This window comes from Natator depressus, chromosome 3 (genome assembly GCF_965152275.1).
Source record: "Natator depressus isolate rNatDep1 chromosome 3, rNatDep2.hap1, whole genome shotgun sequence".
Lineage (NCBI taxonomy): Eukaryota > Metazoa > Chordata > Testudines > Cheloniidae > Natator > Natator depressus.
This window is the reverse complement of record NC_134236.1, coordinates 141,240,132-141,265,265: the sequence shown is the minus strand read 5'-3', so window position 1 is coordinate 141,265,265 and position 25,134 is coordinate 141,240,132. Positions and strand designations below refer to the sequence as shown.

General features: G+C 42.9%; 1 protein-coding gene across 10 annotated transcripts in view; it reads left to right on the top strand.

Annotated features, from left to right (window-relative positions):
* Nucleotides 1-25,134, top strand: part of CEP170 (centrosomal protein 170) — a 190,815-nt gene that overhangs the window by 56,818 nt on the left and 108,863 nt on the right. For all 10 annotated transcript variants that reach the window (XM_074948913.1, XM_074948909.1, XM_074948914.1 and 7 more), the window contains exons 3-4: nt 7,868-7,957; nt 22,244-22,325. In XM_074948913.1, coding sequence (XP_074805014.1) covers nt 7,868-7,957; nt 22,244-22,325 — 172 coding nt within the window. The remainder of the gene's footprint in view (nt 1-7,867; nt 7,958-22,243; nt 22,326-25,134) is intronic.

Sequence of the window (25,134 nt, the reverse complement as noted above, 5' to 3'; positions counted from 1 at the left end):
ACCCAGTCACTGGCGGTCTTTCTCCCGGTGGAGCCTCCGGAGTCATCCCATCTGGGTCTGTCAGCCCTGGAGCAGAATCCAGCTCTGGCTCAGTTAAGAGCCTTGGCTTTGTCTCTGGATGATGCTGTGCTGCCTGGCTTATCCACCCCTAGTGGAGGATTTTAAGAAGCACTAAGACCTTTTGCAAAGTGCTACTTCCCTCGGTATCCAAACAGAGATATTGCAGGAAAACATCCATGAATTGGTAAACATTTTACTGCTCCTGGGAAAATTGCCCTCCCTATCCATAATGTGCTCCTTGAACTGACTAAGCATGTCTGGAGCATGTCAGCTTTGGTACCATCTGTGGCTGAATACGTGGAAAAGCGCTATTTCATCCCCCGCAGCAATTTGAGTGGTTTTACTCCCATCTGGCCCCAATTCCCTAGTTGTAGCTGCAATGAACGACAGAGCCTGGCAGGGCAGATTTAAGTCCACCTCCAAAGATAGGGACTCCTAAACAATTAGAACTAATGGGCAGGAAGATCTACCTTGCAGGTGCGTACTGCTAACCAGCAAGGCTTGTTGCCCAAGTATGGCTTTAACTGGATAGCTATGTCAAAGTTCACAGACCAGCAGCCCAAGGCCTCGTGCATAGTAGCTAAGACATCTTTGCAAGCCATGCTCTGCATCATGGACAGATCGACCAGGGAGCTAGCCTCTTCGGTCACCATGAGGTGCGCTTCCTGGCTGCAGAATTAGGGTGTTGTCCCCAGTGTCCGACAAGCCATTGGAGATTTGCCCTTTTGTGGCCAAACACTGTTCTCAGACAAAACTGACAAGATGTCACATTCCTTCAAGGACTCTATTTCTACCCTGCGGCCCTTGGGGGTGTACACGCCAGCAGTGAAGAGGCACCACTCCAGCAGCCAGCAGCAGTACCATCTGCAGTGCATGTTTGGCCAGCCATTTCCTCCTCCAAGACAGAGGGATAGATCCCACAGGAGAAAGCAGTTGGGCTTGGGGTTCGAGCAGTTCACATGCCCTCTCCTGTATCTTTCCAAGTGCCCATTTTGATTCCTCAGTCCAGTTGTTGCTTCTCCCTCCTCCTCTCCCCACCTTTGGGGACAAGTTGGCCCACTTTCACAATGCTTTGAGCTTGATGACTACCAACAGCTGGGTCCTAAGCGCCATCAGATGGGGTTATGCCATCCAGTTCCTCTCCACATCGCCTCACCATCCTCCTCTCTTCATCCCTCTTTAGGTACCCCTCTCACAAGATAATGCTCCTTGAGTAGGTCCGCACTCTGTTGGTTTTGGGAATGGGGGAGGAGGTTCTACCAGAACACTGGGGACATGGCTTCTACTCCCAGTACTTCCTGGGTACCCCCCCTTTGGATTTGGGAAAGACCCATCCTTGAACTTTGTGGCCTCAACAAATATATCTGGTACATGACAATACCACCACAGTGTATTATGTGAATAAACAAGGGGAGAAACAAACAAGGTTGCTCTGCTCGGAGGCAATCAGTGATAGTTCTACACTGAGTAGAACATTACTCTGATAGCCATTCACTTGCCTGGGATCAGAATCTTCTTGTGAACCATCTCAGCAGGTATTTTTCCCTAAGTCACAAATGGTCCCTGAAAATAAGTGTTCTCCAGGTCATCTTCACAGCTTTGGACACCCTGACGATCAACCTGTTCACTACAGAAGACAACAGGAAATGTCATGTGTTCTGCACTCAAGGGGAGCTCAGTGCAGGCCCCCTGTCAGCCGCTTTCCATCGCAGTTGGCAGTCAACTCTCCTGTATGCCTTTTCCCCAATCCTGATCATCCCTCAGGTCATCCTCAATCTTACGGCAGATCAGGCCAAGCTTATTCTTGTTGCCCTGGCGTGGCCGAGACAGTGCTGGTTCTCCAACCTTCTCACTCTGTCTATTCAGCCTCCCTTATCGTTTCATTTACATCCTGAGGCACTTAGTCACAATCACAGCGGCACTTTGCATCCCATTCTCAGCTCCCAGCATCTCAAAGCATGGCTGCTTCATGGCTGAATGAAGAGGAAGAGCAGTGTTTGGCAACTGTCCAGCAAGGCCTGCTCAACAGTAGAAAGTCCTGTAACAGAACAGCCTACTCAGCTAAATGAAAGCCGTTTTCAGTGTGGTCATTAGCCAGTGGGATTCAACCAACACTGGCTTCTATCCAGGACATCTTGGAGTACCTGCTACATCTTCACATGTTGGTGCTTGCACTTAGTTCATTGGAAATGCATCTGGCAGTGATATTATCATTTCATCCCTCTGTTCAGGGAAGATTAGTCTTCTCTGACGCCATGGTAACAAGGTTCTTAAAAGGACTTTTGTCTACATCCCCTGGTCCAACAGCCGTTTCCCCAGTGGAACTTAAGCACAATCCTGGCAGCTCTGATGGGTCCTCCACTTGCGCTGCTAGCATCTTGCCCCTTTCCACTGTAGTGTCAGAAAACTGCTTTCCTGATAGCAATAACCTCTGCAAAGGAGTGTGTGTGAGCTTCAGGCTTTAAGGGCAGAGTTTCCTTATAAACAGTTCTCCAAAAACAAGGTGACTTTATGATCACATCCAAAATTTGTGTCTAAAGTTATCTGTTTCATTTGAACCAGGAGCTATATTTGTTTTTTCCTAAGCTGCATTCATCTCCAGAGGAGCATTGTCTCCATACCTCAGATATAGAGTACTTGTGGCACCTTAGAGACTAACCAATTTATTTGAGCATAAGCTTTCGTGAGCTACAGCTCACTTCATCGGATGCATACTGTGGAAAGTGTAGAAGATCTTTTTATACACACAAAGCATGAAAAAATACCTCCCCCCGCCCCACTCTCCTGCTGGTAATAGCTTATCTAAAGTGATCACTCTCCTTACAATGTGCATGATAATCAAGTTGGGCCATTTCCAGCACAAATCCAGGTTTTCATCCCCCCCTCCCAGACGTTCTTGTTAAACCCTGGATTTGTGCTGGAAATGACCCAACTTGATTATCATACACATTGTAAGGAGAGTGATCACTTTAGATAAGCTATTACCAGCAGGAGAGTGGGGCGGGGGGAGGTATTTTTTCATGCTTTGTGTGTATAAAAAGATCTTCTACACTTTCCACAGTATGCGTCCGATGAAGTGAGCTGTAGCTCACGAAAGCTTATGCTCAAATAAATTGGTTAGTCTCTAAGGTGCCACAAGTACTCCTTTTCTTTTTTTGCGAATACAGACTAACACGGCTGTTACTCTGATACCTTAGATATCTGGCCTTTTATCTGGACAGAACTAAACAGTTTCATGTTTTGCCCTCATTGTTTGTATTGTATGCAGGCCACATGAATGGTCAACCTGTCTCTTGGCAGATGATCTCCAAATGGATAATATCCTGCATCAAAACAGCATATGAAATAGCCTCAGCTATTCCCCCCTCACTGGGTGCGAGCTCACTTTACAAGGGCATAAGCAACATCCATAGCGTTTCTCTTGTATTCTTTTCCATATTGGACATTTTGAAGGACTGCTGTGTGGTTGTCAATTCATGTGGTTGTACATTCATGAACCATTACACTCTAACTTCATCTTCCAGGGTAGATGTAGGCTTTGGTTGAGCGGTTCTGCGGTCCTTGTTTAGGTAGACTCAGAGCCTTGCCTCCTGGGGGGTGGGTACGGCTTGTGAGTCACCTAAGTGGAAAACACATCTGTGACAACTCAAAGAAGAAATGATTGCTTACAGTAACTGTGGTTCTTTGAGATGTGATGCTGACGTGTATTCCACAACCCGCCCTGCGTCCCCTCTGCATTGAAATCTTGTGTTCAGTGCAAAGGAACTGAGGGAGGGTAGGGGCGGTGCCACCTCATGTAGCCAATGGAGGGGCTATGGCCACAAGTCACAAACGCCACCCCTCTATGGGTACTGGGAGGCAAATTTCTCCTACTCAAGTTTGCTGGGCTCACAGCTGCATCACATCTCAAAGAACCACAGTTACAGTAAGTAACTGTTTCTTTCTCCTTTCCAGCTGCTAAGGGGGTAGAGCTTTACATTTCAGACACTTGTTAAAACAAGATCCAAAAGGTGGAGCCTCCTTTTCCAGCAGCTGGTAGTTTGAGTAGGGGTTGGACTTCTCATCATGTTATCACTGAAGCTTCCTACCCTTATTTCCATATCTGTATATGACTACTAGGTGTCCATGAATCTTCTCAAGCTCTGTGTTCTATTTTAATTACTATATATTTTAAGTCCAGATGAAGTTCTGAAATTACTATAAAAGTCCATTTCAAATGGCATAGTCCCCGACATCACCTCACCACCTCAAAACAGCCACATTTCTAAAACTAATCTATATTGAACTGGATTTTTTTTTTTTTTTTTTTTACTTTTCAAGACCATGTAGATCCGTGGTTCTCAACCAGCATCCCAATCAGCACACATCTGCGCCCCCGCAACATCCTCAGGGCCATACAAGTAGTATATAGATTGTGTGGATGTGGCCCATATAACACACAGAGAGCTGCATATGCGGCCCACAATGGTAAATAGGTTGAGAACCACTGTTCTAAATTATAAATTCTTTTGAGCAGACACTGTCTTCCTTTATGTTTGTACAACATGTAACATAATTGGGCCCTGATTCTAATTTGTTCCTCTGTTTAAAAATGAGTGCTATCAATAAAATCCCATAGAGAAGAGGAAGGTGGTAGGCTGCAAGTTTGAATTGAAGACCACAAGTAATACCAGAGGGAAAATCCCAGTCTGGAATCCATGCAGCATTTGATTCCTTAAAACCAGCAGCAGCAAAAAAACAAACAAACAAACAAACAAAAAAAAAATATATGCCTATTAAGAAGTGAGAGAGGTGGATAAGACATTGGCAACCATAAAATGGTGAAAAGATTCCAGACCTTACAGTTCTAATGGCAGTGATTGAGAAAGATGTTAGTCCTACCAATGCAGAGAAGATATGTGCTAAAATATTCCAAGACACTGGGAACCTTTTCTTTAAAAGTGTTTTTTATTTAAAAATCCATTTTATTGTCAGTAACATATACAATCTTTAATCCGACACTTTCCAAATTTGTCAGAAATTCTTCATACCTGATATTAAGCATACCAATTTCTAATAAATTAGTTATTCCAATCAAAAGTTACAGTGTATAGAAAACAGAACTTAGAATTGGGGGGTGCGAAGCTAGACTCTCCTTAACTGTGGAACCTTTACTGGTGGTGTCATACTGAGTATGTTTGATTTAATAAAAATATTGTGCCTTCCCTTGATTGTTCCTCCCTATTTCTTCGTATCTTAGCCGTTTTTTGTTTTTCCAATCTTGAAACCTGGAATCAACGTAGTAAATTGAGGTATTACTTAACACATACTGTGACAGTATGTATTGTGAAATTTCTTCTGTTAGTCTAGAAGAAACATTAGTAACAGATTTATAAGTGACGGTTTATTTTTGTGAATCTGGGTTTAATGCTAACATTTTGTGCAAGATCGTGGAAACAGTTGTGAGGTAAACATGATGAGTAATCTGGACCTGAAAGCAGAACAGATTGACTTTAAAGCAAGCTCTTAATTTAAAGATCTATTTAATTTGATAGGAAGCAAGAGAAATTCCACACTCTTAATTACATTCAGGAAATATCATTGAATTGTCTGATACAGAAGTCTTTGGAGAATCCTGAATCCTTAGTTTAAGTATCTCTACCTCTGAAGAATCTGTTGAAGGTTAATTCTTGGTCACATATTTAAATAATAAAAATAAAGCCTTTTCATGATTAACTCTGCCTGGAATCCTTACATGCTTATCTCTTTTGGGTCAGAGGAAATATGAACGTCGGTTGGAGATTTTAAATTGGAACATGAAGGTAATCAGCAACTTGTCTAAGTCTTGTTGTATGTAGGTGTTTTGGGCAACTGGCTAAGGTAATGCTTAGTTATCTGGTGTGACAGATAGATAGTAATTGTTAATGATACAAAACTAGAATACACTCAAGTTTAAAGGCATAATAATAACCATATGTATCAAATCACTTCAACCATTACACGATGACTTCACAATCTAAGATTACCAGACTGTGAAACGCGCAGTTTTGTAAGTCTGTATCAGGTATGTGTGTTTGCTCAGAGTATACTGCACAAGTAAATAGAAAATCACAAGTGTCCAAAAATGTAAATTTACCAGCTTTAAAGAAACATCAAAATATCCACAACACCACTGCAAACAAAAATGTTAAATATTTTTTTCATAACACTTTATTTTCTGCAGGATCTACATTTCCTTTTAATAAATAATTATGGCATAGTGAATTGCTCTGAAGAAATCAATAATGGAATACTGTATATTGAGCTTTTCACCTTTACTTAGTTTATACCATAGCCATGAGACAGACTTTTTTGGTTGTCAGTTTGATTTTTGTTTTCTGTAAGACATTAATGTAGTAAGAACAGGCATAGTCTCCAACCTCTAAATATCTATCAAATAACTTACCTCAGATTTTTATTACACAACTCAGTTAATATAACAAGTCACATATATGATAGTAAAAACAAAATCAACAGTGTCCTGCTTTCTAAAGATGTTATGTTTGTGAATTATAGCAATACATTATTCACCTACATATATTTGTAATATTGTAGCTAAAAATACTTGTTTAGCATTTTGATTTCTTCTTTAACAGTTGATGTTAGTAGTAATACAAAAACGGCAGTCAGGGAAAAATGTATATTGCCATATAGCCCAGAACAATGGGAACTGCAGTACAGAAAATGATAGTTGAATGGCATTCTGATAACCAGCACTAACCATCTGGTTATGCTAACTCTTTCCAATCAGAAGCTGGAAATTAAAAATGGCCTCTTCCCGCTGTTTCTTTGCAAATGCTACTTAACTCCGGAAAAGGTGATTTACTCACCTGTGCCAATGTTCTCCTAAATTTACCATGTGGTTTCACTCAGTGAAGGATGTCCCCCATTCTGCACTTTGGGAGGCAAGTGTATGGCTAAATGTATGTGTGTTCTCTTGCAGCAATGGACACACATGCCATTTGTTAGCATTTATGAGGTTTCCTAGTTAGTTTCAAAACCAATGTTCTGTGCGTACACCAAGTGCTGGTGAGCTAATATCTTTCAGGGAGGTGGATACAACTTAATTTAACAAATATACATCCATTTTAGTATACAAAATATTTGGGACAATTATAATTGTGTGTCAGACAATCAAACTTGATACACACATTGCCCTTGGAATAATCACCTTAAAATTGTTTTTCTAGCATACTAAATGATATGGAGGGGAAATTGGTTCCCTGGTTTTAAACATTTTTGTTAAGCTTCTTTGGAAAGTAATGCTTTCATGGTGCATTGTTGTAAATAGCGTAATGGGTTAATACTCTAGCCTGTTGATGCTGAAGATTTAAAAGTTCATCTGTATTTGGCACAAATATAAGGATTTTAGTCCTTGTTGTTTCCACATTATTTATCCATGTTACAAAACCATCTCTCTGCTAGCAATCCTTGGGGAACACCTGGTACAACAGAATATACTTCTAGCCCATCTGAAATAATGTGGTAGTTTTACATTTCATTAAGGGCTTGTAAATGTTTGGAAGTGTTGTAAATCTAAACTGTGGAGGCTTCTAGTGACAGAGTTCTAGAAAATATAACTCAGGACCATGAAACAAGGAAGGTCGGGTATCTTAGATAAATCACACAAACACATTCAGTTACTTTTGATAAACGTAGAACACGTCAATAGAAAGCACATAACTGTACCTATGTTAGTATGAAAAAGATTGTCTGTAGCTTCTTCTCCTTTCATCTGTAGCTTTCCTATTATCTCCTTGCATTAATTTTAATCTTTTTAATATTTCAGTCACGTAGTGTGGACAAGCAACATGCTGTAGTTAACTATGATGCCTCTTCAGATGAACACTTGGTGAAGGATTTGGGCAGCCTAAATGGGGTAAGTTAACAAATCTAAGATGGCTTCCCCAGTCATGTAGAATATATCTTTTAAAAAAAAAATTGAAAACAAACAGATAATTAACAAATAATCATGAAGTTCTAGTAATGCAAATGAGGAGAACAGCTAAATAAAATGTTTTTATTCCCTGCTACTGTGGAACATTTAAAAGGGGCAAAGTTAAATGTTACAGTAATACCAGAGCATGTTTGTGTTAAATTAAAGTTGAAGTAGAGGAAGTTCAGAAGAATAAAAATGAACATAATGTAAGTATTTGTATTTGTACAGCATATATTGCAGTGGGTTCCTGGTCCATGACTAGGGCTCTTAGGCACTATGTTAATACAAATAATAAAAGTACTTCTGTAGCATTTCAGAAATACAGAAGCAACAAATCTCTAGTTGAATTAGGTCAGTATATAAGCACACTAATAGATGGCATCACACTCTAAAATTTTAGTGCTAGGGAAAGCATACTTACTGTAGGAAATCATGTTTAGCCATGTTAATAATGAATTGGAATCCTTTTTCCTCTTTTTTTCTGGAAAAAAAGGATATGTTGTATACTTATGTGAAAAAGTTATCCAGTAGTTGATTTCATATACAATTATTTTCCCATAGTTTATTTTGTAATTTGTCTTTGCTATTTTAGCATATCTTCTTTTTTCATTGTAATTTATCTGTGAATATCATGTAATAAATGTGAAGTTAGTGGATAGAAAATCTGTAATATAATAAAGAGGCAATAAAGTTCTCAAGAGCAGAACTCTTCATAAAAAGCTTCATATGATCTTTTACATTTTAAGGGACTTCTAGGGATTGCGTTTGCAACCTGCTGGGTAAGCTTTCACCTTTCTGTAAGTGTGTTAAATATATTAGAGTACGTCATAGTAGTTTATTTTAAAGTGTAGCTACTGTCATATTTTAATAGTCCTTTTAGACATTACCATATGAACTTTATATAGCCTGTAGCTGTGACTGAATTAAAGAATGTGAAGTATAAAACCTGTTTATTTTACAGTAGAACCTCAGTTACGTACATCTCGGGAATGGAGATTGTTCATAACTCTGAAATGTTCGTAACTCTGAACAAAACGTTATGGTTCTTTCAAAAGTTTACAAGTGAACATTGACTTAATACAGCTTTGAAACTTTACTATGCAGAAGAAAAATACTTTTTACCTATCTTAACTGTTTCTGTGCTTGTTTCATTTAAATTATCTTACCCTGTCAAAAATTTTTAAAACTTTTCCTTTTTTTTCAGTAGTTTACATTTAACACAATACTGTATTTACTTTTCTTTTTTTATGTCTCTGCTGTGCCTGATTGTGTACTTCCAGTTCCAAATAAGGTGTGGATCAGTTCATAACTCAGATGTTCGCAACTCTGAGGTTCTACTGTATATTTAAAAAAACATGTTCACTGTGACTCCTGGGACTGTATTTAGTGAGAATGCCATCTCTTCAATGCACTTCAATTCCTGTAATATTTATGACAAGCTAAATCAGTATTGCCCATGTGTTTATCGATAGTCTTTGGTTTGTTTTTTTGTTTTAATCTCCCCAGCATCATGCCTCAGACATAGTGTGATAGCTCACCCAACATGCAAAGGCTACATATCAAAGGATTCCTTATTTTCCCCAAGTTAGGGTAGAGAATATTAGGTCATATGACTGTAGTCCTTACATTTTTACCCATCTCTTCCTTCTGAACCTCACCCGTTTTCTGCTAAACCTGGAGCCCATAGCTCATAACTTTCGTTGATATCACAATGTCATACTTCAGCCAAACAACAAAAGTTGCTGGGCAGTGTATACAGTAACTTCACACCTTTCACAGAACTGAAAAATTGAACATTTCCTTGGTACACACATCACAACCTATTTTCATTTATGTTCTAACAATATGATCTCAGCTAGTAACATATGTGATGCTTTAAAAGGGTCAATTTCCTAAAGGTGAAAACAAGTATGAGCAAACATAGAATGGGAGGAGAAATTTAAGACCAATTCAAACAATTCCAGATCCTTGCTTATGTTTAGGGCATTTTCTCTTTTATTTTATTTTTAAAGGGGGTAATTCCTTGCTTGGCTCTCTTTTTTTTTTTCATTCGGACCAGATGGCATACTTTTGTGCAGTTTTTTATTATATTTTAAATGACAGTCTTTGTAGCCTACTGTAGAGAGGTCATGCTGAGGTGTGAGGAAAGTTAAGGAGGGGATTTGCCCAACCCAGTGTTGTCCATGCAAGCCCAAATGGGTAGGTAATAGAATGGATAAGAGGCTGCCACCTCTGTTGTGGTAGTGGAGCCCTGAGGTGTTTGTGGGACTTCTGCTCTCATGAGCCTTGATTGGTCTCTTCACAACGAGAATTACTGTGTTTGTATGAATACAGAGAATTGTTGCTTTGTAAACTTAACACAAACAGCATAGGCTGTGCTGGGGGTCACCCCATCTGCCCTGTCCTCTTCCTTCTTCACATACTTGGCCAGTAACTCTACTGTGATCTCCGTAGTTCGACAGTGGCAACCTGGTCAGCAAGTCATTTAGACACCCAGTCATAAAAAAAGTTTTCCAAATTAGTTCAGCTGAGACTCAGATTTCTTGTCAGACAAATATTCATTAGTACATTATACTTCACTAGTATGATGGCTTCTTTTGTGCCATGCTCCAAAAATAGTTTAACAGTGATCACAAAGAAGCAGGTGCTGGTGAGAAACCACTTGCAAGAGACTTGCATAGGTAAGGGGCTTCTGAAAATATTGACCTTGAACTAATAGAGTGCAAAAACTTGACCAGAAGGGTCACTTGAGTGGTGGTTGCTTGAGCACTGTTAGATGGTAATGGGCGCTGTTAGGGCATCACTTGCTGTCTATATTAGATATGTCCACATGTGGTCAGACGGTTACTACTCATTATGTCAGGGGGTGGCCAAACCGTGGCTCTTTTACAGTTAAAGTGCAGCTCTTGGAGCTCCCATGTCTCCCCCATTCTCCACCTGCCAGATTGTTTGGGAGAGCTCGGGGCTTATGCACTGCAGTGGGGTTGTGGGACCCTAGGTGCTTCTACCCAGCAGGGCGTGGGAGTCTTAGGGCTTCAGCAAGAGAGGTGTTGAAACCCCGAGCACTGGCAGGTGTGCCCCAAGGGGGTTGGAGCCCTGAGACCCCATGACCCCACATTTCAGAAGCCCCTAGCCCCACCACCCCACCGCAGGGTTGAGGCCCCAAGCCCAGGCTCTCGAACTTCTGAAGATTGTAATATGCAGCTTGGAGGGTCAGTAAGTTTGGCCATCCCTGCATTATGCAATAATCTGAGTTTATCTCTGTGATGGGCTCGATCACAGAAACCCCCTTGGGACTGTCACCTGGTGTGCTGAGCCTACCTGTGAGCCCGTTTTCCCTGCCAGCTTGGGACTCCAGAACCCTGTCTTGTTGAGCCAGACATGCTAGTCAGCTCCAACACAGACCCAGGGTCTGAACCACTCGCCCCAAAGCTGCAGACTTAGCTGAAAACAACTTAAGAAGTGCTCCTGTCTCCAGCACCCAGACACCCAGCTCCCAATGGGATCCAAACCCCAAATAAATCTGTTTTACTCTGTATAAAGCTTATACAGGGTAAACTCATAAATTGTCCGCCCTCTATAACACTGATAGAGAGAGATGCACAGCTGTTTGCTCCCCCAGGTATTAGTCACTAACTCTGGGTTCAATAATAAGCAAAAGTGATTTTATTAAGTATAAAAAGTAGGATTTAAGTGATTCCAAGTAATAACAGACAGAACAAAGTATACCGAGCAAAATTAAACAAAACATGCAAGTCTAAGCCTAATACATTAAGAAACTGCATACAGGTAAATCTCGCCCTTAGAGATGTTCCAATAAGCTTCTTTCACAGACTGGACTCTTTCCTAGTCTGGGTCCAGCAATCACTCAAACCCCCATAGTTACTGTCCTTTGTTCCAGTTTATTTCAGGCATCTCTTGGGGGTGGAGAGGCCATCTCTTAACCCAGCTGAAGACAAAATGGAGGGGTTTCCAGGGCCTTTTATGTTCTTTCTCTTGTGGGCGGAAACCCCTTTGTTCTCCAGTGCAAAATCATAGCAACAAGATGGAGTTTGTAGCCACCTGGGCAAGTCACATGTCTATAAATGATTCAGCTTTTTGCAGGCCAACACCATTGTTTACATGTTAGTTTGAACGTTCCCAGGAAAGCTCAGATGTGGATTGGCGTCTCCCAAAGTTCATTGTCAGTTAAGTGTTTCTTGATTAGGCACTTACTGATAATAGTCCTTTTTCAAGAAGCTGACCAAATGCTTCACTGAGGCTACTTAGAATCAAACACATTGAGATACAAGTACATAGCCAATATTCATAACTGTGAATACAAACATGATACACACATATAGACAGCACAGTCATAACCAGCAAACTATAACCTTTCCATAGACACCCCACTTGCCCTCCTCTGTACAAGACCTGGTGCAACCATAGGACCCTGATTGCAACAATGATCTATATGGTCACAGTTCATGTCAACTACGTCACAATCTCCTTTCTGGAAATAATTAGGATTACTGGTTTGTGTAAATTAGCATATATTTTCTTCATTATTTTCTGTTACAACTTTTGCTATTGAATCCCCACTATACAAGGGGTGCTGTTGTCCAGTACTACGATACACTTTGGTCTCTGGGATTTAAGCCTTATGCTTACTGCAAAAAGTCTATGCCAATGAATGACCCTCATTCCAGATGCCTAAAGTGCCTCCTTGAGGGTCACATTTGAGTGCCACATCTTCGGAGGATTGAAAAAAGGACAAAAAAGGATTGAAGGGTGAGACTGCATCCACCTTCTGCACCTTCCCACTCAGGGCAGGTACCAAATACTTTCCCCTTGGATAGGAGTGCCTCTCTGGACGCTGCACCAGAAAGTCATCACTGAACCCCTTTTCCAGTGTCAAGAAAGAAGCACAAAGCATTGGAATGGCATTCCTCAAAGGAGCCAAGCTCCTTTGGAAGGTCCAGCTCCCCAGTACCATCCACTAATAAACACCGAGGAAGTAAAATGTTACCTGGAAAGACCACCTGCTTCTCATCAGGAGTTGTCGGCAGTAGTACCTGAGCCATTGGACCAACTCCCACTGCAGTGCCAACCTCTTTGATGCAACAATAGCAGCATCAAGGAAATACCTTGGTACCGATGATGCCAGAGGGGACACAGCAACACAGGACCAGCTCTGCATCTCAGTACAAGATTCTCCGATGGCACAGGAGACACACCAGCCAGTACTGGTTCCTGTTTAGGCTGTGTCTACAGACTTACTTTTAAGACAAATTCAGCCCTTGGTACCAGGTGCAGCTGCGTCTTCAGACTATCCAGCACTTCCTTGCCCAGTACAGTCCAGAGTAAACCCATTATGCTGTCCCTGATACCAACATTTTCAGAGGATGCCACCTCACCTTGTCATCAACTGGTGTAGCTCCTCAAAGGTCAGGGAATTCAGGGTCCTCCTCTGAGTCTGAGATAGGTTTTGATGGCCCTAATATGTGCGATAGAAGATGACACTTACCTTCATAATGAGGATTCCACTCCTGTTACCCATCTGGTTTCCTGAGATCAGATCAGAGACTCAGATCCTTGGAGTGGTTGTGGCTGGGTCCTGTGCCTTACCAACTGCCTTACTGGAACCAACTGGGCTTGCCTCCCACCACCAGATACGCTGATTCTTTATATAGATCCCCAAGCAGACATTAGGCTGGTTCCCATGAGGAAACCAATGATATTGCCAATACCAAGCAGAAACCTCAATTTGAGCCTCAGATTTTGGAATCTCAATCCACCTCGGTACAAGAGGCTCATACTCAACTTTCTTTGCACGTCACATCATCACCTGACAAGGCTGTGGTGCTGGGGATTGTTATCTTGTCCAGGACAACTACAGGTCCTCAGGGCCTATCATGAGTTACTAACAAAAATAGCTACCTCTCTTGGCATTCAGATTTAAGAGGCTCAGGAGGGTTTCCATAGGCTGGTGGAAATACTGCATTCGGTAGGATTTTTTTCAAGTGCATCTACCTATAAATGAAGCCGTTGTGGACCCTACAAAATCTGTGGCAAATGCCATCCTCTGCCTCCAACTACTAAGAGGACAAGAGAAGGTACCATGGCCCTTTGCAGGGCTGTGGACATTTTTACATCCACCCTTTGTCACATTCCTTAGTTGTTTCAGCAGTGAATGAAAGAGCATGTCAGGGATCGCCTTCTATCCTAAAGGACAAAGACACAAAGAGACTAGACCTTTTCGGTAGTTGGCCATAGCTGCCCTACAATTTTGTATCTCTAAACAACAAGACTTGTCAAATAGGACTTCTCCTTCTGCAACAATTGGTTCAACAGGGTTCTCAGACAAGTTGCCAGAGAGTGCCTGGCAGAAATTCCAGTCCACCTTTGAATGTGAGAAACTGGTGTCTAGGACTTCGGAGAGCTGTTTTAGATTGGGCAGCTTTGGTAGACAGAGCCATGACATCTGCAGTAATGAAGCAGAGGTGTTCATGGTTTCAACCGTCAGGTCTCCTACAGGAGGTCCAGCAGATTATCCAGGATCTCCTCTTTGAAGATCCTTCCCTCTTCTCACAGAAGACAGATGAAAAGCTCCTCAGTCTCAAAGATTTGAGGGCCATGCTGAAATTATTCGGAATATACACTCCTTTCCATAAAAGAAAACAATTCCACCCTCAGTGTCTTCAGATACCAGCTCTTCTCACCTATGCAGTCTGATCACTTCTGGAAAAGTTGGGGGGGGAATACAGGATAACTCCACCTCCTCAGTTTTCTTCCATGATGCCTTTTTCAACACAGTCTGGAAATCCCAAGCAGCCTGTCTGATTCTCTTGTTGAGGGCAGAGTACTAGATCATTACGTGCCAGTTTCTCCCTCCCCTGTTTTTTCCCAACAGGTTATCCTACTTCCATGTGGTTGGGTCCATATGATCACAGATTGTTAGGTTCTTAGTACTCTGGAACAGGGATAAACACTGCAGTTTATTTCCATCCCTCCCGTCTGCCTTCCCTGTCCCTCTTCAACAAGCACTCTCACAAGGTTGTCCTCCTCCAGCAGGGCCAGTCTCTCCTCCATTTGGGAGCTATAGAGAAGGCTCCCCCTCTCTGCTGAGAGAAATGTTTCTATTCATGTTACTTCCTTATCCCAGAGGCCTTAACCATATCTCCAACCCAGCTAAACCAGTGAAATTTGAATAGCTAAAGCAAATAAGGTTTCTCATGATCACTCTAGCCTCCATAATCCCCTCCCTGGACTCTCGTGGCTGGTACATTACCTTCAGTTTTTCATGTGGTTATCCATCACAGCCACAGGAGATTCCTATGATTTCTAGTCAACAGCACCCATTATCAGTTTACAGTCTTGCCCGTTGACCTGTCTATTGCTACGCAAGCATTTCCAAAATGCATGTCAATAGTGGCTGTATTCCTGGTAAAGGTGCTTTATAGCTCAGTTGTGTACATTTGCTTGTGGAGAATACCTGTGTTTAAAAATTTCCAATAAGAGTGCAGGTTCTTCTTCCAGTGATGTCCCCATGGGTGCCCAACTGTAGGTGCGGCAGCGCCCCCTGCACCTGGAATTGAAGATCTTCATCAGCAGTGCCTGTTGGACTGCACATGCTTACCTCTCCCCCCACACACACACTGTGAGAGGGACGTATCTATAGCGCTGTGCAGTCTGACCACCCCACAGTTCCTTACCTACTGCCTTTGGGCAGGGACAGCATCCGCAGCAGGTGCCTGCTTCTCCTTTTCCCTTAGTAGATAGTGCCTTACCTGTCAGTTTTAGTGTAGTTATTACTACTTCTTCTCCTTCTCTTTTTCTCTTTAAAAGAAGTACTTTTTTGTTTTATAGTTACTCCATAGATGAAGTTCTTCTTAGAGTGCTCGATCATGTCGATTCCATGTTAGGTGTGGGTGCGCCATGTGCACCGCTGCCAGAGATGTTTTCCCCTAGTGGTATCTGTAGAGTTGGCTCTGGCACCCTCTGGAGTGCCGTACTCATGCGCCGGTACATGAGGCGCCGCCAGCCCTGCACTGGCTCAGTTCCATCTTACCGCCCATGACAGTTGCAGGAACAGTGCTTTTGCTTCAGCAAATCTCTAATGGTTTCTTCTGGTTCCTGTTGTAAACAGTTCTTAGTAGTTGTCATTACAGGTAAGTATTATATAGTTTCTCACTATTAGTTAGTCCCCTTACGGGATATCGTTCCCAGGATGGGACATGCCCTGGTCCCTGGGCTTCAAACCATGTGTGGCGTGTGCTAAGCCTATGCCGGTCAGCGACCCTTACTCCAGCTGCTTTAACTGTTTCGGGGAAGCCCATGTTCATGATAAGTGCAGGATTTGAAGGGGCTTCTGCCTGTGAACCCAGAAGGAAAGGGACTTTAGAGTTAAAGCTATCCTGATGGAAGCTGCGCCGACATAGGTGTCTGACCCAAGACTGCCAGACTCAGCACTGAGCATGTCCACCTCAGAGTGCAGTGCTCCTCCAGCACCATGTCTTTCTCGGCACCATTTAACATCCCGGCGCCAAGGAATAGATAAAAGAAGTGCACCAAGATAGGGCGCTCCCCAGTGCCCACGGGGAATACGAAAGACTTAGAAAGAGAGTTGCAACCTGCATCAGGCCTCTCTGTCTCGCAGAGTTGTGCAACCCCACCAGCCCAGTCCGGGACCCGCTCCGTATATCTGGCAAAGATGTACCACATCTTAGGGTGCAGTCCATGCCTGAGGCCTTCCAGGCAGCTAAAGACTTCATGGCTTTGCTGGTCCCTCCTACACCCCATAATTGGCAGTCGGTTATCAAGCCAGCTAAGACAGTTGTCTCGTGGGGCAAACCTGCTTTAGTGTTCCCACAGTGGTCCCCTACATGGCGCCAGCTACCATATCCGAGTGCATCCCAAACCTCAAGATAGCATTCCCCAGCTGGCCAGCAATGGTCACTGTCCCCCAGGAGCCGATCACCTGAGCCCCGGTACCTTGCTTCCAACTCTAGACATTGGTTTCTGGAACCCAGATATTGCTCTTCCTCCTGGCACCAGTCCCCGGAGCAGCACCAATCTCCTGAGCAGAGATGACGCTCGCTGGAGTCTCAACGATGATCCCTGGACTCCTGGAACCCATCACTGGTCTCCCATAGCCAGTCCCCGGAGCATCACTCCCCAGCAGCCCATCATAGCCGTTCGAAGTATGCCTCGGTTGTGCTCCCATGGTCTTCCTACAAGGAAGGGATCATTGGATTCTGAGACCACACCCCCACAAAAGAGGCACCATCCTCCGGCATACCAACCAGATGTGGGCACCATTCCACCCATGGGCCTATGGCCCCTGAGTCAATGGCCAGTCCAGTGGCAATGCTGGAATCCATGGGGGTTCCTTGCAGTACTAAGACCTTTCTCCCGTCCACCTTTTGGTGGCGGTGTCAGAGGGGCGTGCCATGTCCCCCACTCCCACCCCCCGCCACCTGCACCAGAGCAGACATCGGACTCAGAGCAGGGTATTGAGACCCCAGGTGCTCCCCCAGCAGAGATGGTTTACGGAGAGGTAGGAGCCCCCATCCCTCCCCCACTGGTGGCTTCTTCCTCATCTTCCCCTGACGAAGCACACACGGGCCTCTCTAAAACTCTATTCCTCGATGACTTTAGAGCTCATCAGGAGCTCCTCAAGAGGGTGGCAGCCAATTTGGGCCTTGAGGCAGAGGAGTTTAAGGAGCCCACAGACCCGCTCTTTGACATCTTAGCCATGGCTGCCCTTTCTAAGGTGGCTTTGCTGGTGCATGAGGGGGTGATCAAACTGGTAAAAGCCCTCTGTGGCAGACCTCCCCCATCTCTGCCCTCTACTTCCAAATGGGCACAAATGAAATACTATGTGCCCGCAAAGGGGTTTGAATATATGTTTACTCACCCTCCTACAGGATCGCTAGTAGTCTCTGTGGCTAATGAGCAGGACAGGCAAGGCCAGACTAATTCTACTCCCATAAATAAAGAGGCCAAATGTCTGGACCTGTTCAGTAGGAAAGTTTATTCTCCCACAAGTTTACAGCTCCTCATTGCAAATCAGCAGGTGTTGCTGGGGCGATATGATTTTAACATTTGGGACTCACTGGCCAAATTCAAGGGCTCTCTGCCACAGGACTCAATACAGGAAATTGTGGCCATCACGGGAGACAGAAAAGCGGTGACTAGAGCATCTCTCCAGGCAGCTCTGGACGCAGCGGACTCAGCAGCCAGGTCCATGGCATCAGCAGTGGTTATGAGTCATGGTTTATGGCTGTAGTCATCGGGACTTCCCCAAAAGGCACAGCAATTGGTCCAGGACCTCCCCTTTGAAGGTGCTGCCCTGTTTTTGGACCAGACAGTAAGCTTCACGGCCTCAAAGATTCTAGGGCCACGTTACGCTCCTTGGGCCTCTGTATCCCTTCGGCCTCTCATAAACATTTTAGGCCATCACAGCTGTCTTGCTTCTCAAATGTGACTAGGCCTGAACCCCATGAGAAAAAAGGGAAAGGGCTCAGATGCTGACAGAGCCAAGCACCATTTTCCACTGCCCAACAAGGCACCAACCATTTCCCAAGCAGGAAAAAGCAGGCCTTTTGAATGTGCGCTTGGGGACAGATTACTAGTCTCCCTCCTGGATCAGCAGCCCGCTCCTTTGCTTCTGGACCGCCTTTTGCCCTACCTCCCTGTCTGGGTGGCTGTTACATCAGACTGCTGGATACTGAGCACCATCACAGTGAAGGGCAATCCACTTGGCATGCAAGGTGTTCCTCCCCCAACTCGCGGGCAAAACAGTGCAAGTGTTGATGGACAATACAGCTATGATCTACATCAACAAGCAAGAAGGGCCCCGTTCCACAGTCCTTTATCAGGAAGCCCTCAGACTATGGAACTTTTGATTGAAGCATTCCATCCACATAGCGGCCACTCACTTCCCCGGGGAATGGAACATGCTAGCAGATCACTTTAGCTGGTCCTTCTCCTCTCACCACGAGGTGATAATCTGTGCCATCTTCCAGAGGTGGGGGACTCCCCAGGTGGATCTGTTCACCATGGCGGAGAACAAGTGTCACCTCTTTTGCTTGAGACTCAGCCAGGGCAGGGCACTCCTGTCTGATGCCTTTTTCAATCCATGGTTGGACCGGCTGCTGTACACTTTTCCGCCAGTTCCTCTGGTTCACAAGGTGCTCCTGAAGATAAAAGCGGACAAGCCAAAGGTCATCCTCATCGCTCCGGCATGGCCTCGCCAACACTGGTTTGGCATGCTCTTAGACCTAGCAGTCGCAGCCCCATGGACTCTTTCCCTGAGACCGGACTTAATTTCACAGGATCAAGGGCGGCTTCTCCATCCAACCCTCACAGGCCTACACTTGACAGCATGGCTGCTTTGTGGCTGAATCTGGATGAGAGGGAGTGCTCTGTCCAGGTGCAGCAGGTCTTGCTACATAGTAGAAAGCCCTCTACCAGGGCAACCCTACCTAGCCAACTAGAAACGCTTCCCATGTTGGCTGGTCAAATGAAGTCTTTCCCCAAGCAGGCATCGCTGCAGTCCACGTAAAGCTCCAAGCCCTGTCTCTGTCTTCTATAAAGGTCTACTTGGCGGCCATCTTGGCTTTACACCCGCATTTTCAGAGCAGATCAGTTTTTGCCCATGATATGACACTCAGGTTTCTGAATGGCATGGAGCCACTTTATCCTCAAGTTTGTGACCCTATCCCACCTTGGGATGTGAACCTGCTGCTGTCAAGGCTCATGGGGTCCCCTTCAAGCCATTAGCTTTGTGTTCATTGATGCTTCTCTCATGGAAAGTTTCCTTCCTGGTCGTAATCCCTTCGGCATGCAGAGTCTCTGAAATTACAGCGCTCCCTTCCAAACCACCCAATACAGTGTTCTATACAAAGACAAGGTCCAACTGCAGCCCCACCCTGCCTTCTTGCTGAAAGTGGTGTTGCAAAAATCAGGATATATTCCTGCCAGTATTCTTTCCAAAGCCTCATAAATCCAGCAAGAAATGCAGTCTACATACCCTGGATGTTAGATCAGCATTGGCCTTCTACTTCAAGAGGACCAAGCCCTTTTGCAGTAGGAGACAGGATGAAAGGCTGGCCAGTTTCCTCCCAGAGGATCTCCTTGTGGATAACTGCCTGCATCAGGTTCTACTGTGAGCAAGAAAGGGTGTCACTGCCAACTGTCTTGACCACCCGTTCCACCAGAATGCAAGCTTTGTCTGCAGGTACTGATACAGGACATCTGCAGAGCCGCAACCCGGTCTTCAGTCCACACCTTCACGTCCTGTTACGCTGTTACCCAGCAAACCAAGGGTGGCATAAGCTCTGGTAGAGCAGTGTTGCAAGCTGCAAGACTGTGAACACCGAGCCCACCTCCAGGGATGCTGCTTGTGAGTCACCTACTATGGAATCAACAGGAGCAAGCACTTGAAAAAAAAATGCTTACCTACCTTTCATAACTGTTGTTCTTCAAAATGTGTTGCACGTGTCCATTCCATGACGCACCCTCCTACCCCTCTGTCAGAGTTGATGGCAAGAAAGAACTGAGAGGGTGCAGGGCTGGCGGTGCCTCATATACCGGCACATGAGCACAGCACTCCAGAGGATGCCAGAGCTGAACCTATGGATACCATTAGGGGAAAAATCTCCAGCAGCGTTGCATGCAGTGTACGCACACCTAACATGGAATGGACATGAGCAACACATCTTGAAGAACACCAGTTACAAACGGTAGGTAAACATTTTTCTTGCCACCAGGACTGGCAAAAACAGATATTTTTGTGTTCACTTCTCATGAAAGACACTGAAGTGCCATGCTGACATGCAACCTTATGAAAAACTAGACAGAAATGGCTTCTTCGCTTAATTCTGGCAGCCAGAAAAGGTTCCACTAACATTTTGGGGAAGGAGTTTCATTTCTGTATTCTCAGGAAAAGTGGAAGTTTCATCCAAAATTAGATTTAAGTGGACAAAACAAATATTTGAAGATTCAAATTCTGGACATACATTAATCGTTCAAGAGTTTTGTCGGTGTTTTTTGGGAGGAAGTGGGGGCTCCCAATCTCCAAGATGTTTACATCCATTTAAGTTGTGCCATCCCATTACAGAATCATGTAATTATAGATACCTCCAGTTTAGAATATGATGGTCGCCTAGGCCATCTTTGAATATAAGGCCTATGGACACCAGAAGAAATTAGATTTCATATGGACAGAATTGAACTAAACAATTTTCTGGGCACTGAAAGCCTTTCTTTCTAAGATTAAAGATTAGTCTTTGCAGAACTAGACAAGCGGTGCCACAGCAATGCAGTACTTCTGACTCCATGCCATTGCATGTCAAAGTTTGTTGGCTAGTAACTGGAGTTCAAGTATATTGATGCCACACTTCCACATTTGCCCTTCTTCCATTTGCCCTTCTTCCATCACCACTAGTTTTTGGAATTGCTGTTTCCAGGCAAAAAATGGTTATGGTAAAGATTGCTTTCTCCTTGGGTCTATGCCAGCATAGTGAGTAGGCATTGATACAGATGATCATTCTTTTAGATCTGCTTTTTAAAAGTTCTGAATTTGTGCAACTTGGTAGACCTCATAATGAGTGGTGGTTTTCTGTGAAGACAACATAGTTTGGACAAATTCTGTTATGACAGCAAGCAATCTTTGCATCAGAACCTACAACATAACATGGTCTACATTTCTTGTTTTTCATAATTTTAAAACTTTTTTTTACAGTTATTAGAAATTGTTTCCTCGGTGCTCAGATACTACAATGTTGAGCGCTATATAAAAGCCCAAAAGGATGGATGATGGTAGTATCAAGGAATCAAGAGTCAGTTAACATTCTTAAAATAACTGCAAAACTGAACATCTATATGGATTGGATAAACAAGGCTACCAGAAAAAAATTATTTGAGGGAACAGCATATTGTTGTAATGAACAATTACAGTACATACTACTAATATGATTAAAATGGTAATAAGCTTTACAAGGTTAGTCTGATTATACCACCCTGATTAGCTGACTCTAATATTTCATTTCCTTCTTGAAATACTTTGTTAGGCGTTTAATAGCTCTACACAATTGTTTAATTCACCAATAGGATCATGCATCATTAATCAGTAATGTTAATTGTGTAGTGCTGCAACTTCTTGTGCAAGATTAGATTGGTACTGGAAGTTTTATTACATTTTGAAGTATAACTATCTGTTTTCTCCTTTTTATTTTGTAGACGTTTGTGAATGATGTGAGGATTCCTGAACAGACATACATTACTCTGAAGCTTGAAGATAAATTGAGATTTGGCTATGATATCCTTGTAATAAAAATGTACAGCTATTTGCAATGCATTTTTCTTGTAAAAGTATATTAGCTCTTCTTAGTTTAACTTATCATAAAGTGATCTGATTTGCATGCTTTTCATATTTCTTTAGTATTTATTAGAAGTAAATCTGCACCATATATTCCTCTGCCCATCAAGAAAATATGAATTGGGGAGAACCTGTAGTCTTAGAAATATTATGCCCAGTGGCAAATCAAGGATGGACTAAGGAATGTTCTCTGAATAACTGTCTAAAGTTCTTACTTTAGCCCTTGTTTAACTGTTGCTGAATGTTACGAGTTCCCGTTAGTATCAGAGATTAGCTGTGCTGCTGAAAGTACCATGGCCATCTTATTAATACTCTGTGCTTTTCAGTGAAATGTTAGTGAACAGCAACAGTAACAGAGAGAAGGTGAAGAATCAGTAGTGAACAGCCATACGTGCACATTGAGGAAGACAATGCTGGTTACTTAGTGAATGCTGACAAATACCTTGTAAGTGGCACAGTATTTCATATAAATGCTTTAAACACTAATTCAAAGAGAAATATGGAATTAATTTGTTCTGGCTGTTACAGTCAATGTGTCTGGTGAGGTTTTCATAAAGGAACTAGGAAGAACATGAGCAGTCCAACTCCAGAGAGAAAATCAACTTCTCCTACACTGAGTGGAACAAAATTTCCTATCTCTGTGTATGTTGCCCATCAAGAGGGAGACGAACAACAAGACTTACATATGGTAAAAGTGAGATTAAGCAATGTGAAATGTACACCAACAAATATCCTCACTGTAAGTCAGTTTGGTGGGCTGGTGTTTTTCCAGTTTGTATAATGAAATCGCAGTAACGTCCTTTGGCATCTCCATGTGTCAGAACCCAGTATGTGAGGTAGTAAACTCTTGCAAAGCTGGGCAATGTGTCTGTTACATGCCTTCTCAGCTTTTCCAGTGCTCCCTGGAAACATATAAAAGGATAGGAAGGATAGAGCAGCCATGTTACCCTTTGTCTTTCTAGCTGAAGAGGCAATGGCTGTCAGGTTTGCTTAACCTAGCAACGGACCTTCCAATGTCTCTATCTCACAGAGAAGGTTTGCTACTGGAAAAAACATTCCTTCATCCAGGACCAGACAGCTTCAAATTAGACACTTCAGTGAAATAATTATCATCACTCTCATGGAGCTGAAACAGAAGTTAACACAGAAAACTTATTCTGTTGGCTGGCGCAAACTCAGTGTTAAATAACTGAAACACAGCCTTGAGTTCCTCCAGGAAGGCCTTAATGTGGATGTATGAATGTCCCAGCAAAAAGGTGAAATCTCTATAATGTATAGAGGCATAGTATAATGATATAAGTATAATATAATGTTAATAGCCTGTTCAAGAAAAGGAAGTTTCGTGTAAATTCCAACATTAAATGCTTCCTTAGGTCAACAACCCATATTCCAGCCTCTCAAAGTCAGCACATGACCTTGGAACCTCTCGTTCAGCTCCTTACTGCGCTACCCAGTTTGAACTCCTTCAGGAGCTATCATTTCACTTCCTATCTATTAAAGTAGACATCTGGATAGCCGTTGTCTCCAATCAGATGAGTTTTGAAATCTGAATGTTTCTCCAGTGAGACCCTGTATTGTATTTTTAATTCAGACAGGTAGTCTTCACAATTCATTCATTCCCAAAGTAAATTCAAGAAATGTTCCTCCTTCTGTTAAGCATCAAAATCTAGTCACTAGGAGCACTGATAATCTGAGTACTCATGTCACCTGTATTGAGATCTGCTGGGCAGCTTCATGGTCATCCGTAAATTGAGCATATTGGTCATCCAGTCTCTAGTCAACTTCATTTTTCGAAAAAGTCTTCTTCTTTACACCCTAGTGGTCAGAGGAAGGAGAAGGGTAAATAAATACCTCATTTTAGATGTCCATATTTAAAGGATGAGTCTGCATCCCACCCTGGAGGCACAATCCTGTGAAAATCTGGTTGTAATGGATCTGTGGACTTGAGCATGATGAAGAATACGAAAACTTATGTGTGCCTATCAGAAATTCCCCCCCCCCTTTTTTTTTTTTGAGTAATAAGATCCACAGATCTGGCCTGTACTGCAAACAAATAGAAGATCCAGAATAAAGATGGAAATTTACATCCAAAGATTTTGGGTTTGTTTCATTAGGGGACATTGCCCATGCTCTGCAGTAGTATAAGTTGTGTTTTTTCTTCTAAGTATAGTTAACACAATCTGTAATTTAAGAAAGTACAAATGAATCATCCTGCCTGTGGAAGATGTCACAACTGGAGCTAACTTCAGGGGACTAGGACGTTACCTTGCATCCAAAGACTGATCTTGTTTGAGCCCCACACTCCAAGTAGACTAAGGGTACCCTGTGGACCTCACTACTTAAAAAAAGAAAAAAAAAAAAAAAAGAAAACTTCCAATTAAGCACAGATAAATTTTCCAATTCTAGACATTGATCTAAATGTTAGTATATTAAATGGAAAAGAAGAATAAGATGGTGACATAACGTTGGTCACATACACTGATACATAAGTATATCTCATGATCTTTCATGGTCAATCCTTGTCCTCCCAAACCTTTGTTTACTGTCATTCCTTGTTGTATGCCTAATTTGTAAACTCTTCACAGCAAGGACTCATCACTTTTGTACTACTGTATTTACAAGCTATTGTACTGTATTTATTACAAGTAATGAATCAAAATGTGTTTATTTTGACAAATATACTTCATAATATGTTAGTCATAAATGTAATTTTTTTTTGAAAACTGATCTTAATAATATGAGACTACATTAT